Source organism: Nanorana parkeri, unplaced genomic scaffold (assembly GCF_000935625.1).
Source record: "Nanorana parkeri isolate BGI_ZX_2015 unplaced genomic scaffold, ASM93562v1 scaffold692, whole genome shotgun sequence".
Classification (NCBI taxonomy): Eukaryota; Metazoa; Chordata; class Amphibia; order Anura; family Dicroglossidae; genus Nanorana; species Nanorana parkeri.
The window spans coordinates 55,547-77,405 of NW_017306960.1; the positions used below are offsets into that span (position 1 = coordinate 55,547).

Here is a 21,859-nt window from a genome sequence, read left to right on the forward strand (position 1 = left end):
GGGGGGGGGCTCGTATGCAATAGATGGAAAAATGCAGCTGCAAAATTTTTAAAGGGTGAGATGATATTATACAATTACTGTTATTAAATTGTTGCCGATTTATGTTTCCTTGTTACAGTACATGGAAATAAATACAGAGCCTGGAAATGTATGCCTTATTCTTTGACATTAACTGGGCCTATTTACAGGAGGATTATATGCAACAACGCATGCAAGACCAGTAAGAATAAAAATTGGAGAAGAGTTCTGGCACATTTTGGGCAATTAGAGAATTTACAGAGGCAAGGGAGATGGATTTTTTTCTTTGCAATGTCTGAAGACTCCAGTAGACCAGAGAATTTTCCTGGATGCGATTATGCCCTCGATCCAAATTCCGCAATACCCATAGAGTATCAGCGGCTTTTTGACAATTTCTTCTATATGAGTGAGAGACCGAGAAAGAAACCATCATCTCCACCATCAGCTGGTCACAGCTTCATCATGGTAGCACAGTGTACACTGCTACTAAAATGAGTTAACAGTTGTTGTTTTTTTTGTTTAACTAGCTTGCAAATTAGGTTCAAGAGCTGACAATCTCTTTCCGAACTCAAGGTAGTAATACTTTCATTTATTTAAACCAGGGGTCTCAAAGTATCAGCCTACGGGCCAACTCCGACCCGCAAACCGGTACTATGTGGCCCGCAGCCAGCTGACAATTGATGCACATGGTCACAGACCGCGTACCTGAGTTGAGGGAGCACCTACATGGTCTGTATCTCTGTAGATGAAGATCGCATAGCTGCTCCTGTTAGTGCCAGCACTCGGATACTTTCGCCTGACGTTTTGACTCTTCTGAGCTCCGGCCGAAAGGATGGATTAGTAAGGTCTGCACCAGACCTCACTAATCAACCACTGGATCACCAGGGATTGTGCCTCCTCACCTCTTCCCTGCAAATATGTAAGCCGGTGAGAGGGCTCATGGGGGGTACGGGGGAGTATATTATTTTTCTGTGCGGGAGGGCTTGGAATGGGGAGAGAGTATTATTTTTTGTGTGCAGGAGGGCTTGGAAGGGGGTGAGCGTATTACTTTATGTGTGCAGGGAGGCTCGGGACGTGTAGAAGCCCCACTGCAAGGGTTACTAAAAGGCTTTCCTAGACTTCTTCTTTAAAGGAGAACTATGACATGAGTGATTTCCACTCACCTCATAGTTCTAAGCCGACCTGTGACAATGAGACTGTCACAGGTCGGCTCAGTAGATCGGGAGGTGAGAGAACACATACCGGCGTTCGCTCACTTCTCGATCCTGTCACGGCTCTCTGCCGTGACACTCTAATGAGGTTAAGGACGTCCCCTTTGATTATGTAGTTGTGCCTGGGCTGCTCCATGTATGTAGACTTCTGTCAATGAAGCCACCCTAACAGACCTTTTGTAATATGAACAATCTAACTGCTTTTTTTTCTGTCATTATTACCTTGAAAACTTTGTCATTTCTGAAATCAAATAGTCATTTATAACTTTGCTGCACAACAGAACACAGTTTTGGAAATATTTGGTGTACAGCTGTTGACATATCAATAAAAATCAGCACAGGAAAAAGTTGCCAAGCTAAACTGTTTCACAACTTTTCATAAGTATGCCACAGCGCTAATATTTTCCACAGCACTACTGGCTGCAGCCTCATTAACACTGGTCCAGCTTTCACAGTCACAGCTTCCATTACATATAGGCCGGGTTATATTTTGTAGCCAAATAAGAAGCTTCTCCTAAATGCAGATCATCTGCTGATCATCTGGATGGTTTACTTCATTATTATAGAAATGTTACAGGGTGCAGTGTCTTAACAAAATATCAGTCTGTAAGAGCTTTGCAACTATTTATAGCCAACTCTGTTTACTAGTACGAGCAGTTTGTGGATCTTAGCTGTCCACCGTCTTAGAATGTTCTGTAAACATGTTTGATAGAGGCTTTACTAAGTTCTGTAAGCGTAATTCTGTCCAGAAGACAAGGTGATATTTAACGGAACAGAAGCAAAGCTGTGTATGGTTTCCCAGCAGTGCAGAGAGAAAGGCCCATTTATTCTGTAACATGATATATACACACAGAGAGAACTGTAGAGCAATTGTGTCTAGTAAAAGATACACTCTGCAGGTGAATCTCACATTCACTCTGGCTACTTTTCTAGAAAGTGCCATGAAATAAATACATTTTAAATAACGGCAAAAATAAAAATGGCAAACCTAAAACTATGCAGGAAGCATGCATAAAAACATTTCAATGGGGGCAAGATCATTATTTACTTTTAAAGCTCAGCTTCGACTGCCACAACACAATTTATTTAAAATTATATAACATTTATTTCCTCCATGCAATATACATAGTTACATAAAAGGACCAGAATGGCTCTTGATGTTGGCCTCCTGCCATTATTCGCATGACAGCACTTAGGGCTTGTTCACCCCAAATTCCACGCCCCCTCCCACCCCGTCCTGGGGCGGGAGGGGGCGTGGAGATGCATTGAATCCAATGGCATCGCTTTCACGCCCCCCCATCCCACCTGCAGTGCGATCGGACGTGTGGCAAAGCTTTGCCTGCATTCCATTCCACTGCAAACGAAAAAAATAGAGCAAGCAGCATTTATTACGTTTGCAGTGGAACAAAACGCAGGCAAGGTTTTGCCACGCGTCTGATCGCACTGCGGGTGGGGGGGCGTGAAAGCAGTGCCATTGAATTCCACCTCCAACCCCAGAACACAGGGGGAAGTTTGTTGAGGGATTGCAGTGCGTTCCAGCAGTTACCGCTCTGGAATGCACTGCATTTGGTGTAAACAAGCCCTGACACTAGTAAATGGAAAGGCAGCACTTTAAAGCCCCTTTCATATAGGCTGATTAGCGGGGTATCTGCGCACGGTTCCCCTCCTCATCAGAGCATTACAAATCGGATGTCATCACTGTGACATCCGTGTCTGCCCAGTTTTTTCCTCCATCTTCCAATGGAGGAAAAAACTGAAATGACCGGACCCCATGTCGGTCTATGGGGAATCCGATGTAAACAGACTTGTGTCCATTTAATTCAGATTACGCCCAATCTGGCACGATCGGGCCCACTGAGACGCTACACTGTTCTGTTTTTTTTATAGAACCTAGCAGGAGTCAGGGGTAACCGGGTGTAAATGGATGCTGTCCTTGTGCTGGAAAAAAAACTATTCATGAAGGATTCCAAAAAATGGCCAGACTAGCTGGGAAATGTAATCCTATCAGTAAATTATGGATCTGCTCCTAGGCTTCCTTCCAGGTAGATGTCACTGACAAAACTCCATTTGTGTAAAAGATCTCACCACCTCACCTGTCATTTCCCTTTTCATAAAAGTAAAGGAAATCCTCTACCACACCCCCTTATGCACAACATCGGCGGTGTAGAGTGTAATGATCGCTAATATGCTTTACAATGGCCTTTTACACTCAGGCCTACCTGTCACGTGGAAAACCAATGTGCACTGCTGCCAAGTATGAGCTGGCACCCCTACACACAGTGTAGTACAGTGTAAACCAGGTCCTGCTTCCAGGTAGTGCACAGCATTCCCCATCTGACGGATAGGTCTGAGCGGGTGATCTTATGGGCAGGATGCCCCTATTGCTACAAGACTTTTTCCCTTTGGAACCTGGTATCCAGGATTTGACCAGCACTGTCTCAACTTATCAGGCAGCAATATTGGAATACAGAGAAACACAGGAAAGATTTCCATCTAGAGTACCAGAAAGCACAATGGCCATGCTGACTATGTAGCTGCAGTGAGGGTTCAGAGGGAAGCTCTTCATAGCCAAGCCAAAGCAGTGATTCTATGGTACATCATCCCCAGGGTTAGTTCTTGTGGTCAGACCTTTGGAAGAGGAGTATGGTTATGACAGTTCTCTTTTTTACAGTTTCAGGTGTAGAGTCACCAAAAGTGGAATCTGGTTGGTTGCTATTGGTTACTGAATGATGCTCTTTATCACTGCTCTGTGCACAGCTTTATTAAATATGTTCTATTACATCTAGAACTTTAAAGGTTGGCAGGCATAGGTGGGCACAGGCCAAAACAGTCACATTAATAAATACTTTTGGATACAAAGGACATACAAGACAGCCTGCCAACTACAGAAAGCATTTGCTTCACAGTCTGCAATGTCTAAGTTCCTGTATCCTGTTTTTGGCATAAATCCCTCTGTATTCTGCTATACTTGTTTACTGACAATTGCTGGGCATGTAAAATAAAAAAAGAATCATGACATTTGCAGTAACCAGAGGAAAAGTTGTCTTTAACTGAAGCTAAAAAAATAATTATTTTTTTTACACAAGAGTTGCAGTCCTGAAATTGTGCTGATACCACAGTAAATTACAAGCAGACAAATAAATAGATGTATTTTCTCAGTAAAGTACATTCCTAATATTACCCGCTTCCCATTGTAAATAAACAGACAGACAGCAAGCTCCTTTCAGTGGGGCACCAGAAATATACAGCTTTTTTTTTCTGTTTGGACGCTCCCCCTAGCACACGCAAGAGCGGCACAAGTTGACAGATGTAAACAGCTGGTAACGGCGGTTACATATACAAGCGTTTGGGTAGCTCTATAGGCGTCCGATAGCTTGTATGGTGCACAACAGTGTACGCCCCCCCATCCACTGGGCTCTGCTGTCCCCTTTGCAGGCCCAGGAGCGGTGTTCTAATATTCCATCTGACCCGTCATTTTATCACACTGCTGGGGGCATGTGCCGGGATCAGATTACAGTCCATGTACCCATTGCACTCCTGACCGCACGTCCAACAAAGTATCCTGGGTGCTCAGTAGTCGACGGATGGCCACCGTCAAAGTAATGCAGACAAGAAATAGACACCGGCACTCCAATAGTAAATCGATTACGTCTATTTATTGACGTACATCAAAAGCAAAATAACACACTTAGTGTGACGTTTCGGGGACCTGGTCCTGCAGTGTGGTTGATCTCTGCACATAAGAAAAGAAGTAGACACCGGCACTCGACTAGCAAAATAACACACTTAGTGCGACGTTTCGGGGACACACAGGAACCCCTTCATCAGGCAAAACAAGTTTTTGCTTTTGATGTACGTCAATAAATAGACGTAAGCAATGTACTATTGGAGTGCCGGTGTCTATTTCTTTTCTTATGTGCAGGGATCAGTCGCACTGCAGGACCAGGTCCGTTAATCTCGCGGACCAACGCAGCATCTGTAAATCTCAGGGACCAACGCAGTTTACCATCAGCGGCTCCAGATCCAGAACTCTTACGGACTAACTATGAAATCATAATGATAAAACAAAATATGATTGGAAGTAGATATATTTGTGTTAAATATAATATTTATATAGGGAGAGCAAAAACATACACACAGATATATATGTGTGTTTTGGTTCTCACCCTATATAAATATTATATTTAACATAAACTGTATAAGATTTCACATAAATATATTTACTTCCAATCATATTTTGTTTCATCCGTATGATTTCATAATTAGTCCATAAGAGATATGGACCTGGAGCCGCTGATGTTAAACTGTGTTGGTCTGTGAGATTAACGGACCCTGCCCCACAGTGCACTTGCGCGCATGGTCAAGCCCTGCACACACCTCCGGATTTCTGATCAAGTTATGGGTCCGATGGGATGATAGAACACCGACTCGGCGACTCTCTGCATTAGGATCGAAGGGAGATCAGCACTCTCCCACTTGCTGATCTCTCCTCTGATCTCTGAATGCAGAAGTGATGTGTATTACATCACTTCCACATTCAGCTGTCATTCCTCCGGCTGCTATGGCCAGACAAAAAGCTGATGAAGCAGATCCATACTTCATCAGCTTCCTTGGGGGTCCCAAGGTGACATTAGGGGTCTTATAGACCCCTGATGTCTCCATAAAGAGGACCTGGCAGTGTGCCTGTGCTATCACATAGAGTGCTTGTTATCCCCCTATGTGATAGCAATAACATTAAAGGAGAACTATGAGGTGAGTGCTCTTCACTCACCTCATAGTTCTAGCCGACCTGTGACAATGAGACTGTCACAGGTCGGCTCAGTAGATCGGGAAGTGGGCGAACACATACCTGCGTTCGCTCACTTCTCGATCCTGTCACGTCTCACTGCCGTGACAGGGGAGGGGCTGGATTCCCCCCTCCCCGCTCCGATCCGCCAGCGCTGACTGGCAGAACGGACGGGGGCGGGTACAGCTGGCTCTGCCTCTAGATAGGCAGAGCCAGCTGTCACTCAAGCAGCTGGGCGGATCCAGACATAATTGTCGGGATTCGCTTCAGCTGCAGGGTCTCAAGTATATACTGCGGGGTCTCAGTATACCGCCGTTACTCTAAGGAGAACTATGTGGAAAAGCCCTAACCCCATAGTTCTGCTTTAACTGTAAAAAAAACCCAAAGGTCACATATAAAAAGACGTAAAGAACAAGAAACAAACAAATGTTTAATTCCTCCCCCCCCCCCACGCACATACTAATGTAAACACGCATCAGGTGCGCCTACATGCAAAAACAATCGAGCAGCACATGTTACATATCACCGCGAACGTCGCAGTGCAAGCAATAATTCTAGGGCAATCAATCACTGATAACACTAAACTGATGAGCTTTACAAATCGTCATCTATGGACAATTTTGGGTACTGTAGTTTTTTGCGGGTGCGCGCAATTTTAAGGCTTGACATGTTTGGTGTTTATTTACCCGACATGACCCTGTCTTTTATATTTTACCGAAAAATTGGTTAGTAATAAATCTTTCCTAACATAACATAGGGTAATGATGTTGGTACTTTTTCCTTAATATAGTAAAAAATAAAACCCCCAGTGGTGAATAACTACAACCAAAAGAAAGCTCTATCTGTCCCCAAAAAAATGGTATAAAATTCATTTAATTACAGCATTGCATGATGGAATAAATGTCAAAGTACTGCAGCGCTGAATACTGAAAAATGGCCTGGACAGGAAGGCAGGAAGAGGATTCAAACACCCCGGTGAGCAAGTGGTTAATACACAGACTATTTGCTGCCATGAAGGAAGGACAATACATGGGAGCAGGTGGAAGAATTGGAGGGATTTCCCTTCCTGATTTCTTGTATTGTACTCTAAAGCAGATGTAAATATACAAGGTGGTAGATGAGTCCTGTGACACTTCAAGCTGAATCCTACTTAATCTTTAATATTTACATATTAACAAAGCTAATTATTGCAATTGCCTGAAACACTCTTCACACTAAAAAGTTATCTATCACATAACAGTTGTCAAAATATTTGTACGTACATGGTGAAGACCTTGTTAAGTAAAGAAGCGGAACCTAACTGACAAATGAAAGAACTCTAAGGCCCCATTCACACTGAGCGATTTATGGAGCGATTTTTGCAGCGATAGCGCTCATATTTCCGCGCTATATCGCTCTATGTAGCTTCACCAATACATTTCAATGTAGCTGTTCACATCACGTCGCTCAATATCGCTTGTAGCTCGTCGCTGGTAGCTTGTCGCTCCTACATGACCCTTTTTTAGAGCGATTTTGAGCGATATTGCTCCTGATTGCATACAGCCCAATAGGAAGAAGTCGCGCGACACGTCGCTCAATGTCGCGCGATTTCCATGTCGCTCAGTGTGAATGGGGTCTTACAGAAGAGAACTCTTACAGAAGAGACGTGCTCTGTGTCTTCTGCAATAAAATGAACTTACCCGCCTGTTCTGCAATCTTCTTTAGAATGTACACTCATGTGCTGCTCATTGTATATCCTCAGCATACCTCAATGACAGAACAAATTAACTCTTATGTGCATGAGCGGGAGTTATATCATTCTGGGCCGGCCAACCAAGATAGGCAAACATCTCACAGCTGGAAAAAGACGGGGCAAGCAAGTCGGTGCCACTGTCCAGAAGTAGAAGCAGGGACACCGGCACTCCAATATAAGCGCAAACATTTTTTTTTCTTATTTATTGAAGAGGTGCGACATATCACATAGATGCGACGACCGTTTCGTGGTCACAAAGGATCCCCTTCCTCAAGCAATGACATGTGATTGCTTGATTGCTTCACATGTCATTGCTTGAGGAAGGGGATCCTGTGTGACCTCGAAACGGTCGTCGCATCTATGTGATATGTCGCACCTCTTCAATAAATAAGACTTTTTTTTAATGCTTATATTGGAGTGCCGGTGTCCCTGCTACTGTTATTAGTGATGGGCTCGGGCGTGTTCGCAGCTCCACGTGCCGCGCCCGCCAGGAAGCTGACACCGCCAATCACAGGCACGGAGATATTTACCAATCTCTGCAGCTGCGGACCGGGATAATGTCTCAGTACCTGTGATTGGTGCTGCGGCGCTGTCAGCTTCCTGGCGGGCTCGGCACGTGGAGCTGCCAACACGCCCGAGCCCATCACTACTTGTAATATGACGGTTGCCATCCGTCGATCACCGCAGCACCCATCTGATTTCTTTTGGAGACAAGCGGTCAGGAGTGCGATGGGTTCATGGATCTACTGCCCAGAAGTAATCACACAGCAAGATGTCAGCGCCACCGCCCGCACCCAGGCACAAACAATGTTCAATTACATCCAGCACCTTCCGCATGCAGAGGAATTCATGAGACTCATGCAACTGGCCCCATTCACACCACATCCTAAGGGCCTATTCACACCACATCCAGATCATTTCCAGAACAGACCAGATTGTTTCCAGACCCAAAATGCATCCTAATGTATCCCTATGCTATTTCTGGGCTCTGTTCACACCAGCGCAGTCCGTTCCAGACCAGACCAGAAAAATACCGCTTGTCTTATTTTGTCTGGTCTCGAATGCATGGAAACGCATAAAAACGCAAAAGCACTGTAAAGCACTTATGAGCTTATTTAAAAAAAAAAGAAAAAACAGCTCCAGGACGTGGCAAAATTGCAATCGGAAAATGGTGTGAACCTGCCCTAAGGGCCGGTTCACTCCACAAAGAGTGTGTTCCAGAGCGTTCGGCTTGCATGCACTATTTTTGCAGATCGCGCTGGACCGGAATGCAGGCACTAATGTGCCACGCGTTCGGGTGCGGGCGATCGCAATGCGGGGGCGTGGCTGCGGTGCCTTTGACTTCAATACACCGCCATGCCCCCTCCCGCCCCCAAACGCTCTCTTTGTGGTGTGAACCGGCCCTAAAAAAGGAAACTTTTAGAGATTTGTTTAGATACATATATGACAAAATGAAATAGTAGATTTTGCTTAGATTACCCTGAAAGTTCCCTGTAACCAGCAGAAACATTACAACATGTACATGTGATGACAGAGCTTCCTGGGCAATGCATGTCTGCTTAGTATATGGCTCACATACAAAACATTCCTAATGGAAACGTTCATTTAGATCCTGTGGGCGTCTTTCACTTGCCAAATATAGTATGTAGCTGCTGGTACATCACAGATGTCGCAGTCCCTCCTCCGGACCACATTTTTCTTTGTAAGGCCACATGGGAGGCTATATTTACCTACAGCCCCGGATATACACATCAGGGACACTTGTATAGCTGCACTGGCCATCTCTATAGAAGGTGCCCTCTGTTATTATTATTATTTGATGTTATCCAAACACAGATGAAGAATGCTGAATGTTTCTCACACTGCTGCAGAAACAAGACCCCATTCACACCAGGATGACAGTCTCAGCGTGCTTTACGTGCCTTTTTTAATACCCGTTTTACAGGCATTTTCTGTTCAAAAGCAATAGCAGTTTACAGCTTGTTTTACAGTTATCCAATGAAAAGCAGTCTTAGCCGCAAAAACGCACACAAAAAAAAAAACACACAAAAGCGTGCTGATCGGCGTGTTTACATTGAAGTCTATGGAGCAAAACGGGCTGAATAAATGCCACAAAAGAAGCTCAGGAACTATTTCACACACCCCAGTTATTCTGATGCGCGATTCAGCGCATTTGTGTGAACGACCCCATAGGAATACATGGGATTTTACATTGCATGCGCTTCAGCGTGTGAAAAAGCGCTAGACGAGACGCCCTGGTGTGAACAGGGCCTTACATTGTCCATACACTGCTTGGATTTGCGAAAAGACCTTTCTTTCCCCTTTCTATTGGTTGATGGGGTTCATCCACAATCGGTTTCCACCATAGTGATGAAAAAACACGGAGAAGCAGGATGGAAAACATTTTCTCGAACGAAATTCTAACATTGATTGTGATTTGAATCCTTTGAAACTCAATTCATTTTAAAATCAAACAAAATGTTGAAAATCCCTGTGTGTCTTGGGGGTCGTATTTCCCAGAAGTGTAAGTGAAGAAATACCCTAAATAGTCACTAGAATGGGAATAGAGGGGCCCAATGGGGAGGCTTGTTCTGATAACTGCCTAGGATGGGATTTCTCTTATTCTGGAGAGATCTCCTCTCACTTTATAACGTGTCTATGAAAACATATCTAAACCCCTAAAAATGTAATATAATGCAGCTGACCAGCAGCCACATTCGTTTTCCTCTTTTCAGACTCAGCACATTGCTACAAAAGAATATCTGCTAGAAATCTTCTGCTGGCCACTTCCTGCGAGTTGTACTAAAATGTCAAACCAAGTTCTCCGCTTTCTCGGGTATCTTCTGGGAACTATAAAATAACTCTCCTCTGTGAAATAAAAGGAGGAGAGGAGGTTTTTGTAGTCCAAATCAGGAGAGCAGCCTAGAGTAACAACGCTGCTCCTCCATAGATACAGTACAGTGGGCGTTGTCACCCTAGGACAGGAAGTGTGTTATTGGTGGGATCACCAGGTGAAAAGACTGAAAAGGGAAATGAATGAAGCCACAACTGGCGAGCTGAACTGTATTACATTGTCGTTTTCCAGTTAAGATATACTTTAATGTGGAGCTTCAAGGCCAAACGGAAGGTCCTCTTTTTTTGCAACCCCACAATAAAAACAATGGCCTTAAAAGGCCATTTGTAACACTTGTGGGAGGGATCACTGAACCCCACCGCAGGGCACTAGAAATTCCAGGAGAATACATTCCTGCCATTGGGTTGCAGTGAATTCTGCTGGGATTCTGAGCTCCCCACCCCTGTTCCATTATTCCGAGCTGAAGTCAGGCCGCAGCCAAGTATGAGCTATTAGATCTGGAATTACCATATCTGCTGGCACCAGACTTGCCCTCCAATAGATCCTTATTAAAAGGATTTAAATGTGCTCATCCCGATTGATACACATATATGTGGTGACGAGAAGGTGGCCTTTAATGCGTGGCCACAGTATATATGCTTTTAATGTTCTCCCATCGCTCACAGCACCGTGATTGAGATGTCACCAACGTCTCCTAGTCATGGCTTACGATCGGGAGTCAGTGACAGGCTGTCACAGCTATCACATGATCAGTACCCCGTCCCCACTGGTGCAAACAAGTGGACTTCCATTTGGCGTAGACGTTGCTTTAAAGCCTATTTAAAAAAACTCCCCCCTTGAGTGGGGCTACCCCGGGACTGCAAGAGTTAGCTACTCATTAATATCTAGGGGTATTGTGTAAAGGCGGGGTAGGCAACCTCGGCACTCCAGCTGTTGTGGAACTACAAGTCCCATGAGGCACTGCAAAACTATGCATGATTTCCAGAGACAGATGCATGATGGAATTTGTAGTTTCACCACAGCTGGAGTCCTGAGGTTACCTACCCCTGATATAAAGGACTTTTACTGACCCGATCCCGAACACCCCTGGTGATCCGCATTCACCTCTCTTCCATCCACTCCGGCTTGCGGACATTTCCTCAGCATCCTCATGTCTAATACAGGGCTATGGGCCCCGCATTAGACTTGATGACATCAGTGGGCCCCTGACCTCCAGAGCAGTCAGGGCTAGAGTCTGTGGGCGCCGGTCTTGGACCTGTGGGAGAGGGGATCAGGTGAGTCAGACTCCATTCACATATAACTTTTGTGTTTCCTGCACGGAAGACCACACAGGACGCAAACGCTATATGTGAAACAGCTGCACGGATTCCGCTCGTTATAGCCGCGAACATGCAGAATCCGCCATGTCATCGCGCGTGCACTACTTTGGGGGCCGCGCGGTCCCAGCAACAGTCTTACAAAGCACATTAAAGTGCATTGTTTTTTTCTGTTTACAGCCGAATACGTGCCACCCCAGTGTGAATGGAGCCTACAAGTCCTAGACAAAAAAAAGAGCAGGTAACCCTTTCACTGCAGGGGTAGCCCAATGCAAAGGGCATGTTTTTTCTGTTTACAGCCGAATACGTGCGGACAGCCGCCCCAGTGTGAATGGAGCCTACAAGTCCTAAACAAAAAAAAGAGCAGGTAACCCTTTCACTGCAGGGGTAGCCCAATGCAAAGGGCATGTTTTTAACTGGAGATAGACTTTAACTACTTCCTACTGTATCCAAAACTAACAAAACTTTTATTTTAGATGTACTTTACAGAACCCCAGGTACTTTTCACAGTAACCCTTGCAGTGGGGCTACCCCTACACTTCAAGGGTTAGGTGCTCGCTTGGGCCTAGGGATGAAAATAAAGACATACTCACCTGACCCTCGCTCCTGCCCGGCTGCTAGACCGGCTCTTGCAGCCTCTTCTCCCCCCGGATCCGGTGCTCTAAGGACCCGTGATGTCATCACTTCTAATGCAGCTGCATTAGGCGTGAGGACGCCGAGGGACATACCACTACCGGAGTGGAGGGGTAGAGAGCTCACTGCTGCAGGACTGAGGATCAGGGGAGTGTATCTTCTTTATTTTCGCTCTTAGACCAAAACAAGCTTTTGTGGGGCTACCCCCACAAAACATATACCTGGAGTTCCTCTTTAACAACTGTAGCTTGGTGCAGATTTGACAAAGAATAACATTAGCCTCACAATCGAAGGGGCAACCCACAATGAAGCTGCTGGGAGTTGTAGTTCTCCCCCTAACTACTGATCAGTGGACTCTCATCATCTGTAGGGCGCTGGTGACAACTCCAAGGCTTCCGATGCATACAATGCAGGAGTGGAGGGTTCTCTTACCGCCTGGCACAGCTTGAGGATGGCCTGGATGGAGCAGGGGTAGTCTCTGTCCACTAGCCCCGGACTGCTGCTCTGCTGGACGTTGCTGCTGCTGCTGGTGGTCCGGACCACAGTGACGTTGTGCTGGGACATGCTGAGCTCGGTCGGGCTCAGGACCGGAGTTTAGGAGGCGATGTGTGACTTGTGGATGGAGAGCTGGGAGTGTGTTACCGCTCCGCCCGAAGAGGGAAGAGTGCGGCCCCCCCCACCCCCGTGTGTACAGCCCCTCCGCCGGAGATCACTCCTTCCTGACTGCTGGAAACACACAGCGACTCTCACACACTTCGTCCATCACACACACTGTCCTCCGCACTGCTACAAATGGCCCCGAGTCTTCTTCTAGGAGGAAGTGTCACCTCATGAGGAACTCCACTACACTTCCCTCCCATCCTGAGACACAATGGACGCGGGGTGCAGGGGGGGAAAGCCTTCCCCCGAATGTCCCCCTCTAGGAGTCAGTCAGCGGCTCTCATCTCCAAAACTGTCGTTTTTTTAACATAAAAAAACTTTATTTAGTTTCCAGAATAAAATAACAATCGGAAACTGGTACAGCGCAGAGCAATCGTCACGTGATTACAGCGGTGTAGATGTGCAGCCAGCAAGACAAAAAAAACTTCACATTTAAAGGAGAACTCCTGCTATTTAAAAAAAGAATACCAATAATAAAGTGCCGTAGGGCGACCCCCACACTGCAAGGGTTAACTGCTCCTTTTGGTCTAGGGCAGAGGTTGGCAAACTTTGGCCCTCCAGTTGTGTTGAAACTACAAATCCCATGAGGCATTGCAAGACTTTGACAGCCAGAGGGATGACTCCTGGAGGCAGATTCATGTTGGGATTTGTAGTTTCACCACAGCTGGAGGGCCGAAGTCTGTCTAGGGGCTCAAATAAAGAAAATATTCCCACCTGACCCTTGATCCCACAGCTTCTTCCCCAGGCTCAGGAAGTCTAAGCCCCACTGACGTTAACACGTCCATTCACCTGCATTAGCTGTGGGGATGCCAAGGGACATACCACAGCCAGAGTGGGTGGAGCCAACCACTGAAGGGCCAAGGATAGGTGAGTATATCTCCTGTATTTTGGTCCCTAGACTAAAACAACCTGCGGCAGATGGTGCTCACCTCTCTACCCCTCCACTCCAGTGGTGGTATGTCCCTCAGTGTTCCTGCCGCAGGACCAAGGATAGGCAAGTATATCTCCTGTATTCTGGTCCCCAGACCAAAACGACCTGCGGTGGTTGGTGCTCACCTCTCTCCCCTCCGCTCTGGCTGTGGTACATCCCCAAGCATCCCCACATCTAATGCAGGTGAATGGACCTTAGGCCCCCGAAGCCTAGGGAAGAAGAGGCTGCGGGGACCAATCTATCAGCCGGGTGGGAACCAAGGATCAAGTGAGTATATCTTCTTTATTTGAGCCCCGAGACCAAAACGAGCAGTTAACCCTTGCAGAGCGGAGGATAGCCCCGTGACTACAAGGAGTAATTTTATAGATTCCTGGAGTTTGTCTTTAAAAGAGAATAACGGCCACAGTATAGAGATCCATAGAATGACCCACCCAAGAGAGTGCACAACATGATAGAAGTTCAAAGGAGGGGAAGGAAATAAGGAGGGGGGGGGGCAAAGGCAAAAAGCAGAGTGACCAAGGCTGGCAGGACCAGTGCTAGTTCTGCACTTGTGTTTCCTGCTCTGATCTCTATGGCTTGTTGGAAGTAACACAGCTTGTCTCATCACACACATATCACAGAGAGAGGATCCGAGAAACTGTTTTCACAATATCACAACTTTACTGTAAACTGTGCTGCTGATTCACCGGATAAGGGTTTAAGTATAGAACCAGGACATATTCACAGACATGTTCTGACCTTAGTAGACAGGGGCCTGACTACAAAACATGGGGCCTGATAGCAACACTTTGGCTAACTCTCCCTGTAGTGGGTGGCAGGATTAATTTCAGTCTGTAGCAGGCGTTCAGAGGGTGACCCTAGCCCCTCAATCATTAGATCGACTTCTGCCAAATGAGCATGTTGGAAAATCATTGGCTAATTGGTGCTTGAAGCCAATCACCTGCAAGCAGTGTTTGGGTATTCTGACAGCATCCAGTGTCACAGTCAAAACACAATGTACACAACGGGAAATTTGTTCATCCACGCTATTTAGCACAGATGGAGGGATCTGTTATATAACTGTATGTACCCAGCTTAAGATAGATAAGCAAATGATTCTTAATGCACAGGGGGGGTCAAAGGTGGCTCTAGTCACAGAGGGGGATCTGTGACTAGAGGATCCTAAAGATCTGACTTCAGCCTTTCTATACTAATCAGCTGCCTAAAGGGGCCCCCTCCTACCCCAGTCCCCATAGCAGCCACGTGGGGTGCTATCACTATTGTTACCACACCAATACTAAGTTGGTCACACAGAGAAATCAGAGGATTTGTTTTTACAATATCAACATGCAGCATACAATATCATACAACTTTGCGGCAAACTGTGTTGCTGAATCAGTGGATAGGGATTAATTATAGTATCACTGTGGGCATTGTGTTATTTAATAACGTAGTTATATTGTATCATCGGTCTGAGCACATGTGTGGAGTACATATATGAACACAAAGTGCTTCATATAATCGAAGTTTTCTTTTATATGATGTTATATTATATTAATCACATTGATATTTATTGTACTTTTGTGGATATTAATTCATGGTTTGTTTTTATTACTAGCGCTGCATTCAGATTTTATAAAGCTTATAAAGTGGCGGGTCCTTGTTAATGGCAGCCTTCCACATAGCAACCATTGGAGCAGAAGACCGTTACCAACCAAGAAGAATATCCGTCTGGCATAATAAACAGCATAGAAAATAAAGAGCTTTTGGCAATAAGTGGCATTAAAGAAGATCTGTAATCCTCAGGAGCATAATTAGAGGGTCTACCCACACTGACAGGTCACTTACTACATTTATATTATCCACCACTCCACTCCAAAACACTCTAACCTAGAATTGTCTCTTTTTGGTCTGGTGTATAGACATCTATCAATAAACATGTTGTTATATAAGCAGTGTACAAAGGAACAGGTCCACTTTACTGCAGGAACACCAAGAAGTACATATTTCCTTACAGTTTATTGCAGTGATCCCCAAACTGTGGTTGATGAGCTAAATGCGGCTCTTTGCTTGCCTTTAACTGGTTCATGGGGCACCATTTCTCCAACTGACACCAACAATTGGGCAATCCTCCCACTAAAAGTGATGATGTGGCACAATTCCTTCTTCCGACAGAAATTATGGGGCACATATCCTCTCTGTGACACAAATAATGGGGAACTATTCCTCCCACTGACACCACAAAAGGGGCAATCCTCCCACTGAAAGTAATGATGTGGCACGATTAATCCTTCCAACAGAAATGATGGGGCACATATCCTCTCTGTGACACAAATAATGTGGAACTGTTCCTCCCACTGACACCAACAAAAGGGGCAATCCTCCCACTGAAAGTAATGGTGTGGCACAATTCCTTCTTCCGACAGAAATGATGGGGCACATACCTCTCTATGACACAAATAATGGGCAACTATTCCTCCCACTGACACCACAAAAGGGGCAATCCTCCCACTGAAATTAATGATGTGTCACAATTCATCCTTCCGACAGAAATGATGGGGCACATATCCTCTCTGTGACACTAATATGGGAGCTGTTCCTCCCAGTGACACCAACAAAGGGGCAATCCTCCCACTGAAAGTAATGATGTGGCACGATTCATCCTTCCAACAGAAATGATGGGGCACATACCTCTCTGTGACACAAATAATGGGGAGCTGTTCCTCCCTCTGACATCAACAAAGTGGCACTATTCCTCACACTGACACCAACAACGGGACACTATTCTGCCCACTGACATCAAGGATGGGGTACTATTCCTCCACTGACACCAACAATGGAGTATTATTCCTCCGTCTCACAAAAACACTTCCACTGATACAAATTCCTTCCAGTAACATCAGTGGAGGGGCACCATTCTTCCTCCCTCTGACCATAGACGCTAGGCCATTTTTTACTCCCACGGACCACAAACCCTATGGCATTCTTGCCTCTCACTGACCACAAAGCCTTGGACATTGTTTACTCCCACTGGATATAGCTTTCCTAAAGTCTGAAGGACTGTGAACAATCTGAGGACCCATGGCCTAGTGCCACCAAGCCTGGAGTCATACCAGCTAGTTGTAGGGCTGAGCAATGTTACATGGGACCATGGCTGCTTGTCACCAGTTTAGGGCTGCAAGGGAATGCAGGGAAGGTGAGTATGTGCATGATAGGGTTCGAGCAGGAAAGAAAAATCACATTGCCCAATATGGGCAACATAAGGTTTCAACTAACTAAGATGTGTTGATATTGTAATAATGTGTAATGACTTGTCCCCTAGCGGGAAGCCAGCTTTATGCTCGGTGATGAGGGAGACTGGAGCTGGCAATCAGAAAGCCGGGCGGCCTGTAATGACTTGCTGCCTGGCTTCCTGATTGGTTGGGAAGCTGGCCAATCAGGAAGCTGGGAGGCGAGTTATTACCCCCCCCCCCCGGCTTTCTGATTGGCCAGAAAGGCCGGCTCCATGCTTCCTTATCACCTGGTGACAAGTGAGCAAGGAGGTGGCTCCCCGGCTAATCAGGAAGCTGAGAGGCATGTCAGTCCCTCAATGGGGAGCCCAGCACTGTATGGTCAACGTCATGACGCTGCCTGCAAACATGCCAAGATTTCAACACCTCCCTCAATCATCGCCCAGCCCTACTGTGATGATTGACAGTGGCTCCTTGCAGGAGTCTCCCTTTCAAAATGCAGAGCATACAAATGGGGAACATACCGCCCCCATCTAACTATGCATACCGCCCCCATCTAACTATGCATACTGCCCCCATCTAATACGCATACTGCCTCCATCTACTATGCATACATGTCCTCTGCTTTGGGAAGAAGGGAGAGAATGGAGCCTGTGTAGTCACATGAAACACAAAATACGACACACACGTGGCACAATATAACATTTGCAAAAAGCTACTAAAGGTTCCTTTTATAAAAATGGAAATGTGTCAATAGTTAGGAAACATATTTACTGTGTAGGGTTGCCACCTGTCCAGGATTCACCCGGACAGTCTGGGTTTTGAATGCTGTGTCCAGGTTTCATGGCAGCTGAAACCCGGACACATGATGTCAGGCAAACAGGGGCAACCAAAATTAAGATATGGGCTACTGCCCCCTCCCCCTCCACTAAAAATAGTCTAGACTGATATTTACATATGAATGGGTGACGCTATTTACATATGAATAAACCGCAACTCAAAAACATTTGCTGGAAGAAAAGGTGGCAACCCTATTACTGTGTTGTATTGCAGTTGGGTGTTCACAACTTAACTGTATATACACAGCTATCTCCTCCTATATAAACAACTTTCCGATGATGTAAGGAAGTGGAACTTCCCCTCTGCTTCCTGGATGAGGAGAATGACTTGCCTCCCCTGAATTCTTTATTACTTCTAAAGGCCTCTAGTTTTTTTTGTATAGCTGTTTAATGTAATCACACTCCAGCCACAGATATTGTACCTCATTTAGCATGGTAAGGGGCTAAGGTTCCAACAGCAAATTAGACACTACAACAAAACATTACATATACTTTACTTCCTTCACCTTGCTACATATTACGTAGCCTCTAAATTAGCCTCCATTCCACCTGCCAGTGCTACCAACACACCTACTCACCCTCTACTCTCTCCCAGCAATACGCTGGTCTATACACTCCCTTCCCACAAAGATTTTAACACTTAAAGAGGCATAGAACATCAAATCCAAATTACATTGGCCCCTATTACCTCTAAGAAATCTCTTTTCCATCCACTTGACATAAACAAGATTTCTGCTGCTGGGTTAATAACCATTTACTTTTCAGTAAGAGAGGTCTACCACGCTCAATTTCTATGACTGCCACCAAGTAAACAGTATTGCACTACTATTATTATTATTACATAGTATTTATATAGCGATAACAGTTTGCGCAGCGCTTTACAATATAAGGAAGACATTACAGTTACAATACAATTCAAGACACTACTATGTCAACTATGGGAGTGTTAGGAAGACTTAAAGTGATATAAAATTCAGCTGGTACCCCAAGCACTGGCCCTCATATCCTGTGTTAGGGAGGCTCCTTTCCCTTGCAAGGTCCTATGGAGCCACCCTTGTGTGTGCTAACAAACACACAGCAAGGTATGCCCCTCCCCTCCTCTCTGCTCACCCCTCCCTTTTCCTCCCTCCTTCCCCAGTCTAGTAGATGGACAGTTGCTGGAGTCTGCTTTGTCCCTTGTTATCTTGTACTGGACATGAAGTTCAGGTAAGCAGAGCTGAGAGAGTTGGAGTCAGATGTTTGGAAATATCATGACTGTAAAAAGTTGGGCAACAATTTAAAGAAACACTTTGCTGGGCAATGTAGGATTGTGGGATCTGGATTCATTATTGATTAAAAAAAAAAAAAAAAAAAGTTTGAGAGTTTATTACTACATCAACTTAAAGTAAAAATATTTTTTAAGCTATTTCAAATGCTGATTAATTCACTTACAATGGATGCTGCTCCTTGATGTTTAAAAGTTTTATTTTTCTGCAGAATCAGCAGGTCCTCCAAACACTGGCCCTGATATCCTGTTTTAGGGAGGCTTCTTTCCCCTGCGGGGTCCTATGGAGGCACCCTTGTGTGTGCTAGTAACCTGTGTGTCTCCACAAACACACAGGTACAGCAAGGCAAACCACTCCCCTTCTCCCCTCCACTTCCTCCTCACTTCCACAAGCTAGTAGATGGACGGCTGCTGGAGACTGCACTGTGATCTTGTACTGGACAGGAAGTTCAGGGAAGCCAAGCTGAGAGAGTAGGAACCAACTGTTCAGAAACATGATGACTAAGTGTTTGGGCAAATATTTAAAGAAACACTTTGCTGGGCAATGTATATTTGTTTAATCTGGATTCATTCTTGAAAAAAGGTTTGAGAGTTTAATACTTCTTTAATTAACCTAAAATCCTGATATGATCCTGCACAGGACTTACATGGTTTTTACCAGGGTCCAGTAAATTCATAGCAGTCTCTCTGCAATATTCAGTGATGCTCAGAAGTTGACAAGGAATCATATATTTGACATTAAAGGAGAACTATGGGGGTCAGTGTTTTTCCCCATAAATCTCTTAAGGGTCACGGAAGGACATATACTAGCGTCCTCCCGTGACCCAAAGCTCAGTATATAGCGAGCTACAGCTCACAGTATACTGAGATCGCCGCAACCAGGATGGATCCCGACAATGCTGTCAGGATCCACCCAGCTGCGTGAATTACAGCCGGCTCTGCCTATCTAGAGGCAGAGCCAGTGTAATCGCCCCCTCCCCTGTCCGTTCCTCCAGTCAGCAGGGGGGGGGGGGGGTAAGAGGGTGAGCGATTTTCACTCACCTCGTAGTTCTCCTTTAAATGCACTTACTGGAATGCAATTGACCTCAGCTTATACAGGTCAAAAATATCAAGCAACATTCATTTACATCAGCCAGGCTCCTGAGATACTTTGTCCACAACTAAGTGCTTTCTGTGGTTTTCATTTTTATTGTGTGTGTATTTATTTGTGCATTTGTTTTTCAAACATCTGTATACATTTCGCTGCAAAATGCATGAAGATGTATCAAAAGGTGCATCATCATGTGTAATACACACATGGACATACACAATAAAAATACAGGCTGTCCAATCTCCTGTCTGAGCTAAGTAATTATAATAGACCCTTGAAAAATTCAGAGTATGGAGAAGCATGTGGCCTTCTCCCCTGTGACAGTGCTAATCACATGATCACGGGAGTGACGCTTTTTACCATTGATTTCTGAAAGCAAACGTTTATGGATGGGGTAGTTATGTCTAGTCATAAAGATTATAAGCAACAACAGCCAAGAAAGAAATACTGTATCTCTCGGCCTTGCTCTCTTATTAGAATCCTGTGTATGCATGAGCACCCATCAGCGTTTGCAAGCTAGGAGGTTGTGTACATATACATTTATTTTCATCAAAACTTAAAACAAAGTTTACATCATTCTGAGCCAGCCAATCAAGAGGATCAAAGACCCTGCACCCGGAGAACGGAAAGGAGAAGATGTTGACGCCGGCAGGGGAGCTTGCAGTCCTTGCATTGTTGGAGCAGACACATCCCTGAAAAAATGGAAGCTAAATGCACCATAAATGATGTTGTATTTGGTCATCTACATGGGTAGCCCCATTGCAACCTGTATTGTACCTTGATGGGTGTTTGGTTCTGTGTGTACCATATAAACCTTTTGCACACAAAATATTAAGGTGTAAGGCCACATTCACACTGTGACGCACCAATGTGTGGTGCCTTGATCTGTGCTACTGATAATGCATCATGCACCTTTTTTCATGTGTTAGGCAGCCTGTTCAAATGAATCTCCTAGTCTCAAATATTGCAAAGAGTGATGGGGGAAGGGGGTAGGATGGTGTCTGCGGTGGGCCTCTACCCCGCCCATTTGCAATATTGGAGACTAGGAGATACCCATGTTGGGCTTTACTTAGGGACAAGGACATAAGATGGGAATTGTTCCAGGAGATGTATGAACTGGGCACATACCTTGTCATGAATAACTGGGGCAGGAGACTGGTGACTATGTCCACAGCTACTTGATAAACCAATACAAGGTAAAACACAGTCCTGAGTGAGAACTATCATGATAACAGGTATCCTGTAAAATATGGCAAAATAAGCCATCCAAATGATAAAAAAATCCTCCCATACCAACAATGAAGATTTATTACATA

General features: G+C 45.2%; 1 protein-coding gene across 1 annotated transcript in view; it reads right to left on the minus strand.

Moving 5' to 3' along the window:
* CMTM7 (CKLF like MARVEL transmembrane domain containing 7) overlaps nucleotides 1-13,137 on the minus strand; it is a 45,798-nt gene extending 32,661 nt beyond the window's left edge. Inside the window, exon 1 of the mRNA XM_018563760.1 lies at nucleotides 12,983-13,137. Coding sequence (XP_018419262.1) covers nucleotides 12,983-13,114 — 132 coding nt within the window. The 5' untranslated portion in view covers nucleotides 13,115-13,137. The remainder of the gene's footprint in view (nucleotides 1-12,982) is intronic.
* Between the last annotated feature and the right edge of the window lie 8,722 nt (nucleotides 13,138-21,859).